We start from the raw sequence: 14553 nt of genomic DNA, 5'->3' as shown, positions 1-14553 counted from the left end.
CCCATGGTCAGTTTCTTTTCATCCTTCAAAACTAGGTTTAATAGACAGCCCCTTACGAAGGTATACCAGATCACTCCATTAAACACACACCCCCTCCTCCAACCTCATCAATAGTGTACCTTTCTGACACTCATTTGTTGTACTGTCTGCTCTTATCCTAGGATGTGAGCTCGGGGGGGTGGGGGAGGTAACTTGTCTGCTTTGTTCATTGCTATGCCCTGTGCTCCCAGTAAGGTGCCAGCACATAGTAAGTGCTCAATAAACATTTGTGGAATGAACAAATAAGTCTCACCACAACTTTGCTTTGTTCATTGCACAAATATGTACTGAGCACACAGTGGTGAATAAGAGGCTCTGGTAGGTCTTGCACTTTAGTAAAATTTAAGAAATCTCTGGGCAGGGCTGCCAAGTATGGTTGGGCAGTCTGTGCACTACACAAAGGCACTGGACAAGGGGATGACTGGAGGTTGTAACCCAGTCTGGGCTCTGCTTGCCAAGCTGTGAGTCATGGTGTGGAGCCATTTTAGCCCAGAGGTGCACCTCTGTTATTAACACAAAGTTGTCTTATGAAGTGGGCAATTACTGTCCCCATTTCATAGAAGAAGTACTTGCCTAAGGTCAAACCCCTATATAGGAGGCAGTCAAGATGCAAACTTGCCTTCTGATTTCTTTGGAGGGTCTCTCTGTGGGCACAGGCACAGGGTGCTGGAGTTGCTCCCTGAGCCCCACCTGTCCGACTGGAGCAGTGATGTCACAGGAGTCCAGGAACATGATGTCTGGAGTCATGCTTTATGTTGATGGCATGATTTCATATTGAGTGGATTTCAAGTGCATACATCTTTTAAACCCTCATTTCCCCCTCAGGCCTCTTCCTATGTCTCCCTTCTCATGCTCACCTTGGGCCTCTCAAATGTCTTCTGTGCATCCCTGTTCTTAGAATCACAGGAAGACATGCAGTGCTGCAACTGTCCTTTCTCTTGAGTCCCCCACACCTCAGTCTGCTCACCTGTAGGGTGGAAATAATCACCTGTACCTCGTTTAACATGGGGTGCATGAGGTGCTTTGAAAAGCAGCAGATACTCTGCAAATTAGAGAGAATGATGCTATTTTTTTCATGAAACTGCAAGTGGATCCAATTTCACTCATTCGTTTGACCCCCCCTCCCTTATCTTTACTGGCATCTACTATGCGCCAGCTCAGAAGGGAGGGTGGGGAGGGTACCACACCTCTGATTCTCCGGGATTTGAGCCCAGCTTCCAGCTTGGCCACCAGGCCTGTGCCACCACGCCCCAAAGGCTGGCCCTGGTATGTCAGGCTTGTGGAAGCAGGCAGGGAACTGGTCCAGGCCTCCCACACCAGCCTAATTTGGGCAGACTCCAAACCTGGCTGGATCTCCAACTTGGGAGGCCCTGACTCTTTTGCCCTTTGTCAAGCATGAGGTTTTCTGCTTATGAATTCCTTTCCCAAATCTCAAAGAGAAAAAAAAAGCAGGTCCCCAGGGGTTGAAGTTGCATACATTTTTTTAATTGAAGGAAGTCAGCCTCCTAATTATTGCTTTCACAGGTTTATCAAAGTCCAGTATTCGTACGACTCACATTTTCTAAAAATATTTCAGGCCAGAGGAGCAACATGGTTCTCCCTGGGCATGATGGGTCACTTTGGGCAACTTGATGAACAAGCGACTTGAAATGAGTAAGTGAAACCCTGCCCTCTGCTCTGGACACACTCCCGGCCTCTGCTCTTCCGGAGTTACTCCCTGCAACAGTCGCCGTCCCTAAGATCAGCCTGCATCAAACCCGGTCGGGCTCAGGGCTCCACAGGCATCAGCCGGAGTTGCCTGTCACTTTCGTGTGTCCACGGTTTGAAGTGTCCTGAAAGTTAAGTTGGGGGAGCAGGTGCAGTCGGGGATACAGGGCAGGGAGGCATACTCTGGCTGGGTTCCTGTAAACATCCATCGCAGGTGCGGAAGGTGGGAAGCCAAGGCAAGGCCATCTGTGCAGTGCTGCAGGCGGGCGAGGCCTTCGGACATGCCTGCCTTCTTCTGGGAAGGGGGGGAGAGGCCTTCCCGACCTCGGCACTCAGTCTCAACCACTCCATCCCGCCGTCCTGGGTCTGGACGGGAACCTCTCCGTTGGCACAGAACTTTGGAAGGGAGCAGGCCTAACAAGAGAGAAAAGGGGGCATTACCAACACAGAAGCACTGACTGCCACCCATTCAGTGGGGGTCTGGACCCACCCACCAGGCCTCAGGCAGCTTGTGGCGGAGCAAAGAAGTCTTCCTTCTATCTCTCGCATTCAAAGAACCACCAGAAGCCCCAGACTCAGGCTAGGAGTGTTTTCTGATAACTTTTATTTAAAACTCCCTTTAATAAATTTGCCTGATTCCTCAGGACCCTGGGCTGAAGAACCAGTGCAATTTTATGTGGGAGAGGAAGACTGTCCATTATTGGAGAGGAGGAAAGGGGGATCCTGGTACCTGAGGGAGAAGGGCAGCACATGCAGGGGTCACTCAAGGCTCTGCCAGCTGACTTGAGCTTCAGGGCAGCTGAGCAAGCTCTGGGTAGTGGGCAGGGCTTGGCAACACCTCCCACACATTGCCCAGAAAATGCTTCGCAACCTGCAGGAAGGCTGCGGCCACAGCTAATTTACTTAGCAGCCCTACTTAGCTCTTTCTCCCAGTTCACGGCATCAACCCCACTGCCAGGCCCTTCAAAGGTCCCCACTCCCCATGCCCTTCTCTCTTTGTCCAGTTGGTGCCAGTGTGCCTGCAGCGTCTCATACTCCTATGCCCACCCCGTACCCCAGTTTTGAGGATCATCTTTGCCAGCTCGGATGATTCCTTCTGCATCACATAAAACTTCTGTTAAACACCCAACGTGTCTTGTTCATCAGGGCCCTAATGACATTTGGGGCAAGTGATTCTCCAGTGTTGGAGGGCTGTTCTGAGCATTTCAGGATGTTAGCAGCATCCCTGGCCACTGACCACTAACTGCCAGCAGCATTCCCATGTACGGAGACAACTAAAAATGCCCCCTCACGCCATTTCCAATGACCACCTAAGGGGGCAGAACTACTTCCACTGAGAACATGCATCTCCTACAGGTGGAAGCTGCCAGCAATTTCCAGGATTACCTCCCAAATAAACGATTTGCACTTGAATCTTCACCTGAGGATCTGCTCCCAGGAGAGCACACCTGAAATAGGGCCTTACACAGGTGATTTCATTCCACCCTCCTAACAACCCCAGGAGTTACACACTATTATGATTCCATTTTACTAAGAGAGAGTCTAAGGATGCCCACCTCTCCAGGACTTTGTCCCACTGGAGATCTAAAAGACTACAAAATCTTGTACCACCTGTGTGCCAGGTCCTGAGCTGGGTGCTGGGGACCCATGCCTTTGACATATAATACAGTGAGCAATTTCAGCCCAAGGTAATAAGCCCGACAACAGGAGGATGCGCAGGGGATGAGTGGAGCTGAGTGTGGGAAAGGCTGTGCACAAAAGGATACCAGGTAGAGAGGGCAGGTGACCAGGGCACAGCAGGTCCTGGGACCTCCTGGCAGGCCAGTGGGGAGACAAGGCAGGAGCCAAATCATTCAAGTTTTTTGTGTCCTCTGCCAAATTCACCTGCTAGAGGCCCGCTGGGAACACATCCTTCCACTGCTCAGAGACCTTCCCAGGCTTCCACAACACCGGTAAGTCCTCAGGCCCCAGCCCACCACCCCACTAGACCTGGCAGGTGGAAGGGGGAACCGGGGCCACAGCCAGAGCATCAGAGAGCTCGACCCTGTAGAGAGGTGCTCACAGGTCCCCCCTCCCCAGCCTGCCAGAAGTCCACCTTCTGCTGACCTTCCTCCTTCAAGTAACCTCTGGGGTTCCTGTGGGGGTCCATGGGGTGCTCCTGAGAACCCTGGTGTCCATGAACCTGGAGGATTCTTTCTTCAGATTCACATTTACTGGGCTCGCCGAAGCCACCTCCAAGGCAGGGGATCATGCTTGAGCTCATTTCCGACTTTTGGAGACAGGTTGTTAGAGAACACAGAACCACCCCACGGAACAGAGCCTCATTCCTTTCCCAACCTTGTGACAACAAACAGCATTAAGTCCCAGAGTGTCAGGCTGGCTGGAGCGCCTCTTATGTGCTAGTCTCTGGCTGAACGGGCTCAGGGTACACAGGTGCTGGCTCCAGCAGGAATTCACTAGCCCTTCTGTTTTCATGGTGTTTATTTATAGGGGCATCTTCTTTTTATGGCAAGTGATGCTAATTCCCATTTCTGATAGTAATATAAAGTTCCTCTTTTCCCAGAACATTAATTTCACTTTAAAAATTTAGGAAGCCAGTTTAAAGAAAACAACTACATAAATAGTTCAGGCAATAGGACAAAAATTGTTGACGTCATGTGAGGTTTGGGAGATCTTGATCGAAGTTGGTCCCATTCACTCCACAGAGAATGAAGGGGCCCAGAGAGGGTGGTGACCTGCCCTAAGTCACACAGCAAGTTGAACACAGAGACATGGTCCCAGGTCTCTGAACCCATGGCTGGAGGATGTCCTGGGACCTCTTATTTAGGCCACCTACTGTGACTATTAAAGACCAATCCCCTATTCCTCTGACTTGCAAGTCTGGTCTCACAGCAGACCCCAGAATAACAACAGCTGACCTTGATTAAGTGCTTTATGCTCACCTTGTACTATCTGCTTTAACTCATTTATTCCTCAAAACGACCCTAGGGATGGGGCTAAGGACCACCATTCTTGAATTTCAGAGGGGGCTCAGAGAGGTTAAGTAAATTGTGCAAGGCCACACAGCAGAGCCAGGATTTAAACCTCCATGGTCTGACCCCAAAGTCTTAATTCCTCTCAGCATCTTTCTTTGGTCCATCTCTTTCCTATAAGGTATCAAAAGCCCTAGCTGAAAAGCATCCTGGGGCTGCAGCTTAGAGAATCCCAGGCAGTGGCTAACGTCATTAGAACGTGAGTCGATTCATTAGCCATTGGTTGTTTTTCTGTCTTTCTGAAACTGTAACCTCATTCCAGGCAACTCCTCCAAGCTGGACTAGAGGGAGGGAGTGGCTGACTCCTTTGTCATTAGAATAACAATTGGGCACTTAATCCATTTTAATCAGCAATATCCCAGCTTGATACTTCTGCAGAAGATTGGGCTTAAGTGAGAAAATGGCTCATGTATTTTTTTATTTTTTAAAGAATAGTTTATTAATTTTTAGAGAGAGCGGGAGAAGAGAAACATTGATTGAGAATGGAACATTGATCGGCTGCCTCCTGCATGCCCCCTACCGGGGATGGAGCCTGAAACCCAGGATGTGTCCTGACCTGGGGGGGGGGGGGGGGCCACATGTGTGGAATTGAACCAGCAACCTCTTGGTGCACAGCAGGACGCGGCCCAACCGAGACACACGGACCAGGGCTGGCCCAGGTATCCTAAGGGTGCTGGTGGGGTGATGCTCTGGACATGCAGAGACGGGATTCTCCTTTTGTAGTTCAGCCTTCCCACTGTCCTACTTCTCTGGGGGAGCCTGGGAAAGGTCTGGAATTGGCCAGTCTGGGGTAACTCCGGCTCTGCCCCTTCTTAGCTATGTGACCTCAGGCAAGTCACCTAATCTCTCTGGGCTGTTTCCTCACCTGAAAGGAAGACATCAATGCCTGCCTCACTGGGCTGTTTATGGTGAGGGTTACGTGAAATCGCGTGGGCGGAATGCCTGCCATACCCAGCACAGGAGGCAGGGGTACACGCTGGCTCCTCTCCTCCTTGTCCCCACCTGTTCCGGGCTAGAAAACACACCAGGCAGGGGGCCTCCTCACGCTGGGGGCCTCCTGAAAAGAGCAGCCCTTTTCCTCCCCCAAAGACCTTGCCTGCTGGAAACCCATTACTCGTTCCTTTGTTCACGTACCAACCAACCAATCAAAGTGGTGGTGTCACCACAGATGTCACCTAGGTCTAATTTGCCCAGTGTCTCTGGGACGGGCTGTGCAGCCGGAGGGCCCCTGCCCGGTCTAGTTGACGAGCACGGCCAGAGGGGGACCGGAAAGGAGAAGCTGCCCGTCTGTCTGGGTCGAGTCTCTGATGGAAGCCAGTGTCCTGGAGAAACAAGGACCAGCTTCTCAAATACGGATTCTGGTTCATGCCAGCTATTGACGCTCATCAGCCATGGGGTTTGTGAAGATTCTTTGTCCAGAATGTGTTTCCATTCGGTTGGTGTCCAAGATTCCTTGAGGCCTTCTTAGGGCAGCATCTGCCCAACACCTTCATGAGCCCCGCCACACCAAAGAACCACCTGGACTGCTCTTTCCTTAGGATCTTCAATCAATACACCTTTTTTTTTTTTTTAACTCCAAAATTTTAAAAGGAACCTTTATGCCATTATCATAAGATAATGGTATCTTTATCTTGAATAAAAAATGGTATCATTTCTCCTACACATAAAGTGATGCTAAAAACAAACATGATGGAAATGAAACTGAATTCTAACCAGATACCCCTGGCCTACAAAGGCAACCCTGGGCCTGGTTTCTCGTCAAAAGAGAGGCGGATGGCACTCTGCCTCAGTGTACTTGCTGCCTCCCGGGATGCCTGACAGGTGACCTCACTGGGGAAGCACTGGAAGTGTGGCTGGGAGGCCCACCTCAGCAACCTGGTAGCTGGGCATCTGGGGTGAGTCACTGAACCTTGCCAAGCCTCAGTGTCCTTCCTTGCATAATAAGCCCTGCCCTGCCTGCTTCACGGGGTGATGCTCAGGGGAAGCTACGGGATGTGTGAGAGGCGGTTGTCTTTAACCAACTCACTGCCAAGTCCCCTGCCAGGAAGGAATCCCAGGAATGGAGCCTATCCCTCCCAGAGGTACCAAACTGGAACCAGCTCCCAGACACCCCCAGGACTGGGGCAAGGGAGGAGGGCTGAGGGCACCAGTTATCATTGGCCTTGGGCTGCTTCAAAGGTTGTCTGCACAGACACACCCTCCTTGGTAACTGGCGCCCAAGTCAAGGGAGCCAAAAAAAGAGGAAGGCTTCCTGGACCAAGCCCCCGCTGGGTGTGCCATGCCATCAACACCGACAGCACCACTTATTAAGAACCAACTATGCATCCTCCCTTCACCATCTCAGCTACTGTGCACAAGCCTTGCAGCAGATGCTGTCATCCCAGTTCACAGAAGGAAACTGAGGTCCCAGGAGGTGAAGTCACTTGTCCAAGGTGCTAGTGGAGCTGGGATTAAAACCCAAATCTGACTGCAAAGCCTCTAAGCCACAATTTTAGGAGGTACATGGAGGGGGGCCTTAAATAACACCGAGTCACACGAAGTTAGCAAGTGACTCGTTTTGGTTCTCAGTCAATCCTTGATCGCTTCGAGGAGAAAGTTCCACTCTGGAGCTGAAATATCTTTAACACCTGATAGTTGCTAATCTGCCTTTTAAACAAAGAGCAGGCCAGAGTCTCTGTACCTTTAGCTAGCTTGTATTTGGCTAGAAGTTAATGACTTTGGCACTTCCTGTTTTTATCCATGCCAAGTGATACTGGTTTTCTTTTTTCAGTGACATAAACATTATTTTTAAAAAATTCACATAAAAATATATATTTTAAATGAAACACTAAAACTAGTAGACTTAATCTCAAACTATAAATTATAAAGGGAGAAACAGTAACTTCACAGTGGAAAGAACTGGCAGGCACCACCTTAACCAAGTCATCGAAATTAACATCACCAGCAATGGGGCAGACAGGTGTCACATGTCTTGATATGATGCACTCAGAAAAACAAGCACTCACTTCTCTGTGATGTTCCTGCCAAAAATGCATCATCTACATCTAATTTCAAGAGTAAGCATCAGACAAACCCAAACTGAGACATTTTACAAAATACCAGACTTGTAGTCTTAACAGATGTCAATATCATGAAAGACTGATGGACCAAGGAGCTGTCCCAGATTGAAGAAAGCACAAGAGACCTTTATACAAAGGGGTGAGCTGGGTTGGGTCCTGGACCTCAACTCTCCCCCCACTTTTTAGTGTGAAAGGACACTATTGGGACAACTGATGAGATCTGAATAAAGGCATAAATTAGATTGGTCCTAGGATTGTATCAATGTTAAATTTGCTGATTTGACAATTGTATTGTGGCTCTATAAGTAAATGTCTTTGTTCTAAGGAAATTCATACTGAAATATTTAGGAGTAAAGAAATATAATGTCTAAAGTCTGTTTTCAAATGGTTTAGAAAAATAATTATACACATATGCATGTACTGTATACATATTATATAGAGTGTGCACATGTTGCACACATGAACAAATGTGGCAAAATGTTAATCGGTACAATTAGTGAATTTGGGTGGAGGGTATATGGGAATTCTTTGTATTCTTCTTATGACTTTTATCTAATTGTAAATTTAAAAATAGTTTTACTACCCAGCTGGGCGTGGCTCAGCGGTTGAGCATCAACCTAGGATCCAGGAGATCTGTTTGATTCCTGGTCAGAGCACATGCCTGGGTTGCAGGCTCGATTGCCAGTCAGGGGCGTGCAGGAGGCAGCCGATCAGTGACAACTCTCTCATCACTGATGTTTCAACTCTCTCTCTTCCTCTCCCTGAAATCAATAAAGATATTTAAAATAATAATAATAATAATAATAAAATAAATTAAAAGTTTTACTTAAAAGAAAAACTCAGAAAGAAGGAATGAATGCATGAGGCAGGCCTGGCAGGGCAGGGAGTAGTATTCAAAGGACAAGGGTCAGAGCCCCTCCTTGGAGGCCCCCCGCAACCCATAGCCCCCAGCACTGGGTGGGGAGGCACAGCTCTTACTCAGCTTTGTTCCCCTGACCCCTATTCCACCTTTCTGGGCCTCAGTTTCTTTATTTGTGAGATGGAGGATAATGATGCCTGTCCCTTTTATTGTGATCTTGGTTTTCCAAAGCAAACTAAGCTTCCAGAAGTCCCAGGGGGAAAGTCAGCAGATTAACCAGGAATACGAATGGTTAAGTTGAGGAGTCCTTAGTTTCTCAGTTCAACAGAGCAGACACAAGGCCTGCGAAGGTGTGCCTTGGACGAAACCTTATTTGCATAACTCAAAGTGGGACCTCTGGCATCTCAGCTGTCTTGAGACAGACACTGGGCTTTTCTCCTGTCTAAAGGGGCAGCCAAAACCAATGCACCCTGTGGACAGCGTCCTTCGGGTAAGCCTCATGTCAGGACAGAGCTGGAGAGTCATCAGGCCTAGAGGTACACGTGCCTCCCCTCGTCATCATCCCCTGTCTCTTGCCTGGATGACAGTCATTACTTTCTACCTGGTTTCCCCATCAGATCAGACCTTTGCCTGGAACTCCACCAGTTACTTGGGGGATCTCCCAGGACCTGAATCTGTTGTGCCTATGATCCCAAAAAGGTTTGGGTTTCTCAGAAAAGCAGTGACATGCCAGCTTCCTGTGTGTTCTGCTAATGGCACAACCCACAGATTGGCACAAAGGAGCAGGGAAGGTAGATCAGGAAGGAGTAGCTGCAGCATCCAGGAAGGACACTGAAGCCTAGGAAACCCTGTAATAAGTTGACCACTGTGTCTGGTTACCTTTAGCTCTAAATCTGAGCTCTACCAGGCCATTGCTGACTCTGGCAACTGCATTCTCCAGTCTCTCCGTTCCCAGTGCAGTGAGGCTCCTCTCCCACAGCCCTTCCTCTATGCCAAGAGAGGGCTGGCAGCACCATCTGCTTTCATCAGCAACCAGGACAAACCAATCCAGCTGAGCTGCCTCCACTTCAGAACTACTAGGACGCAAGGACTCGCCTCACTCCCAGGCCAGCTGCAGTGGCCCTTTCTCCTGGGAAGGAGAGAGCTCCTGACTCCCCACTGCCCCTGCTCCTAGGCAATGATTAACATTTTAGGAAAACCACAGAGCTGGTGGCCTTCTGAGGCCACAGCACAATGGGCAAGATCTCCTGAGGGTCCCAGGGCTAGAAGGCAGAGTGAGAAGTCTGTCCTTGTAGTCTAGACCTGGACCTACCCATCACTCAGCCAGCCAGTCCTCTTTTGCTCATCATGGGATATAAATTATCAATGGGTATATGCGCAGGTATATACATTCATAAGAGCCTGAGTGTACACACTTTCCATTATATCTATTAATGATAATAGTGGTTAATTTTAACATATCACTCACTAAATACAGGAAGGTCTAAGAGCTTTACATATATCTCATTTAATCCTCACAAGGAGGTATTTTCATGATCTCTGCTTTATAGAAGAGGAATCTGACACACGGAGGTACGTAGCATGCCGAGGTCATAGTTAGGGTTGGGATTTGAACCCAGGGCATCTTAATCTGGGGCGCTTGACCCTAACACTGCCTCTTAATAGTTCTCAACAAATGTTTGAGGACCTGGATTATGTGGGTACACACATAAGAGAACAAAGAGAAAGAGGGAGCAAAAGTGAGTGAATCTTTTCATCTTCAGATCCACCCTTGTCCCCAACTGCCTGATATGCCCCTCACCTGTAGTCAGTGTTTCATGAAACTGTGTCCATGTGAGAATGAGCGAGAAAGAGCAAGATTTGACCACTGGTATTCTTCTGATTATGGAAAGGGTCCTGGAGATGAGGTGCAGTCAGATCATCGTTAATCTTTCCCAAAGGCCTTTCCTGCTTCTAGCCACCCCTCACCCAACCAACCAAGTCTGGGCTTCCCCAGTCCTTGGGGCCAAGACTACCTTGGTTTGGATCTGGGAGTGGGGAAGAAGGAATGCTGTGCGTGACTTCCACCATTTCTCCAGGCACAAGTATTTCCCACAGCCCCAGGCCTCCCTACTTCCCAGGGTCCAGTTCTGTCGCTTTCAAAGCTTCGCAAGGGTGTATCTTAGACACATTTCCTGTGTCTGCCCAAACAGCGTTTGTTGCAAAGTATGTCAAAGCACTTAGGCTTCAGTTTTTGGTTCAGAGTATGCCAATGTTTTCATTTGGAAGGGGAAGTGTTTCCGGTCATGTGGTAGAGATCAAATAAGACATTCTTCACCACGTTACACTGTCTGAAAGTCAAGCGCTTGGCTGGGAGGCAGGGATTCACCTTGGGACCCCGGGAGCCTAGCACGGGGCCTGGCAGAAGTGTAGGAAGGGCTAACATTTGCTGAATGACTGAATGAGTGAATACAAAAAGGGCCCGGAACCAGGCACAGTAGATGACCAATACTCAGTGCAGGTTTTGAATGGATTCCATAGTTCTACCTTCAAAAGGTGTCCTTGGTCTGCTCGTGTTTCTCCATCTTTACTAACCCAGCCTCATCCAAGCCTTGGTCACCTCTGGCCCAAGCAACAAAACAGCTCCTAACTGGCTACCCTGTTTCTGCACTTGCTCCTGTAGCCCATTCTGCCCACAACCACCAAAGCCATCTGAGCAAAATGTGAAGTAGAATTGTGTCATCCCTTGCCCAAGTAAAACCTGCTGATGGCTTCCCACTGCTCATGGCTGTGGCCTCCAGGTCCCACACAGTCTGGCCCCTGTCCACCCCACTGACCTCTCCTGGGGCTGCTCTCCAGCCACAACAGCCTCCTTTCAGTTGTTGGAAGAACCAACTCTCTCTCACGTGACGACCTTGGCACTAGCAGTTTCCTCTGCCTGGATGGCTCTTCCCCAGGTCTTCATGTCTGGGTCCCTCTATCAATTTAGGGCTCAGCTCAAATGTATCATCTCCTTAGAAGGCCTTCTCTGACCCCCCTATCTGAAGCAGCCCATCTCTATTCTTCTGTGTCACTTAGATCAATAGACATTTATTGAGCACCTACTAGATACTAGGTGCTATTCTAAGTGCTGAGGAAACAGCAGTAAACACAACAGGGACAGCCATGTCCTTACCTGCCTTCATACCTCTGAAAAAAATCTGATTATCTTGCTTGGAAACCTGCTTATCTCTCTCACTAAGTGCCGGGAGGGTCAGGGCTAAGTCTGTCTTGTTCACAGTGTTCACCCGCCAGGCAGTAGATACTCAGTAAACATTTGTTCAATAAAAGAACCAATGAATGGATGCATGGATGGATGAAAGGCAGGCAGACTGGGTAATTATACAGAGTAGCTCAAATGAAGCTTTCTTCAAAGAAATGTCACTGTTAACCCTTCAGGGGAGCCCCTGGCCCCCAGCACTACTGGCAGTCGGTCAGGCCTCACTCTGAATCACCCTCTGACTACAGTCATCTTGGCTTAGAAAGGCAACAGAGGAGAGGTGTTTATTCAGCCTGCTTGGGATGAGTGGCATTAGTGTCTGTTTTCCAAAAGAAGCCCTTGCCCAAAGTCTCAGTATTCCCCTTCTATTGCCCCTCAAACCCTGTGCCTAGTGACACTCCAGCACTGGCCAGCTGAGGGGCTCCAGCAAAGGAGTTCCTGCATGTCCCGTGAACCCTCACCAGACCCAACAGTCTGCCGGTCTCTCTCCCATCTAGTCCAGCTGCCTCTCTTCCTTTTTTTTCTTCTTTTGTTTTGTTTGTTTTCTTTTCTTTACTTATTTGCCTCTCTTCCTTGATGTGTTACTCTGGCCAAGTATTTCTCCTTTCTGGATTTTCATTTCTCTCCCACCAAGACACCTGTGGGGCTGGACACAGCTACCTGGTTGCAGCCCAGAGGCAGGACTTTAACATCTCAGTGCAAAGATCCTGTAGCTTCTCCTGCTGGCCCAAGAGCCCCTTGAGGCCTTGCAAACACTGCAGGCAAAGCCAGCTCCAGCACCAACCCTCTTGCTTGCCTGCTCTATGAAGGCAGCCTGTGAAACTGGCAGCCCCTGCAGATTGGAGCTGCAGAATTGCTGAGCTGGGGCACCCTGAAACCTGACTCCAAAACAGCAGCAAACCCAAGGCCAAAGGAAGTACAGGGTTCTTTGCTGAAGGAGGTTTCTCCTCTTACAGCCCCAGCCAGGAGCCCTTGCTCTCAGTCCCCAAGAGGCCACAGGACAAAGGTGACCGGTGACCGGCTTCCTACCTTTTGTGACACTACAAGTCTTTATCCTTCCGGGACTAGTGAGAATCCCCCCAAAACCAAGGTCATCATCAAGCCAGGCTGAGGACAGGGGGAGGAGCTGACAGCTCTGCCTCAAATGGATTTGGGTGCAAAGGTTTTTTTCCACAAGCTGTGGCAGTTGGCAGCAAGGCTAACCCAAACACTACTTAGGCCCTGCCTCCCTTCCCCTCTTCAACAGCTGTCACCTTCCTTAGCGGAAGCTTTCCAACTCCAAGGAAGGGCCTAAGAGGAGTCCAAACATTCCTGACATCCAAGTAGACCTGGAGGAGGTGAATGGAGGAATGAATCAGGAGCCTGGGGGAGGGGTGTGTGTCCGGCTTGGGGGATGCCTCCCTCTTCATCACCAGGGCCCCAACCCGCCCTCGTCCCGCAGAGGGAGGGCACTTACAGGCTTCGGGGGCCGGAGAGGGCCTCGTTCTGGAGGTCCCATCCCTGGCCAAACGGCGTCCTCAGCCAGCAGCGGCGGCATGATCCGGGAGGCTGGTCCGGGTGGAAGGCTGCAGGTCGTGGAGGGGTTCGGGGGCAGCGAGGCCTACTCCAAGTAACCATCGAAGACGTCGAGCTCCGAGTCGGCATCGTAGAGGCCCAGGCCGGGGTCGGAAAGCACGCCGAGGTCCACGAGCGCCTGGTCCATGTCCTCGGGCAGGAAGACGAGGCCCACGTTGAGGACGATGTACTCCATGAGGAAGGCGTAGTATAGGATCAGCACATTGACGAAAAACAGGCCCACGTAGAACATAGAGGGCAACAGCGGCGGTGGCACGTAGGGGGTCAGGGGGCCCAGCACGTCCAGGTGGGCCGCGACCCGGGCGCTGGGCATGCAGGGGGCGGCGAGGGAGGCAGCGGCCCGGAGACCCCGGCGAGCTCAGCCGCTGTGGCGCCCGGGAGGCCGGCGAGGGGACCGCTCAGCCATCCAGGGACGCGCCGGGGCCGGACCAAGGAGGCGCTGGGGCCCGGCGGTGACCCCCGGGGATGTGCGGTGGGCCCCTGCGGACGCGCCCCGGCCCCCGAAACGTGCCTGGCGGGGTCCCCGTATACCCGTAGATGTGCCCACAGTCCTCTCGATCAGCGCGGCGGTCAGACGGGGCCCCCGGAAGTGCCCGACGGCTGTCCGGCTCCTCCGATGCGCCCCGTTCGCAATCACGGGCCCTCGCAGCGCCGGCGGGGACCCCACCGCGGCTCAGAGTCTAGGGCCGGTGCGGGAGGCAGCCTCCCCAGGTCGGCCGGGCAGTTCCTCCAGCCCCATTTGCGCCCCCGCAGGCTCCGAGCCCATGGCTGCAGCAACCGCGTCGCCCAGCGAGGCGCGTTCCGAGCCCCGCCTCCAGAGCGACCTCGCGCTCATTGGCCGACAGCCCCCCGTCCACGCGTATTGGCCCGCTCAACGCCCGCGTTCATTGGCCCGAGCCGTCTGGGGGCGGGTGTTTCTTAGCTCAGTCTCCGCGGGCGCCGGCCTCTGAGTTACTTTCCAGGTTCTGGACTCCTCCCTGATCTCAAATCCAATTCGCTCTGAGAATCCCCCTTGGAGTAGAGGGAGTGGAAAAAAACCCAACA

The 14553-nt window shown here is 51.0% G+C and overlaps 1 protein-coding gene across 1 annotated transcript; it reads right to left on the bottom strand.

The window, feature by feature from the left end:
• Positions 1–1502: 1502 nt before the first annotated feature.
• Positions 1503–14280, bottom strand: DEXI (Dexi homolog). Its single transcript, XM_016197594.2, has 2 exons — positions 13391–14280; positions 1503–2160 (listed from the first exon to the last, which is right to left on the bottom strand). The coding sequence occupies exon 1, from the start codon at positions 13820–13822 to the stop codon at positions 13535–13537; it is 288 nt and encodes a 95-aa protein (XP_016053080.1). The 5' UTR covers positions 13823–14280; the 3' UTR covers positions 1503–2160; positions 13391–13534.
• Positions 14281–14553: the final 273 nt, after the last annotated feature.

Source organism: Miniopterus natalensis, chromosome 3, assembly GCF_054644295.1.
Source record: "Miniopterus natalensis isolate mMinNat1 chromosome 3, mMinNat1.hap1, whole genome shotgun sequence".
NCBI classification, from domain to species: domain Eukaryota; kingdom Metazoa; phylum Chordata; class Mammalia; order Chiroptera; family Miniopteridae; genus Miniopterus; species Miniopterus natalensis.
This window is presented reverse-complemented; position numbering and strand designations above follow the sequence as displayed.

Coding starts and splice junctions, on each gene's coding strand:
- DEXI (XM_016197594.2), bottom strand. CDS start 13,822: ATGCCCAGCGCCCGGGTCGCGGCCCACCTGGACGTGCTGGGCCCCCTG.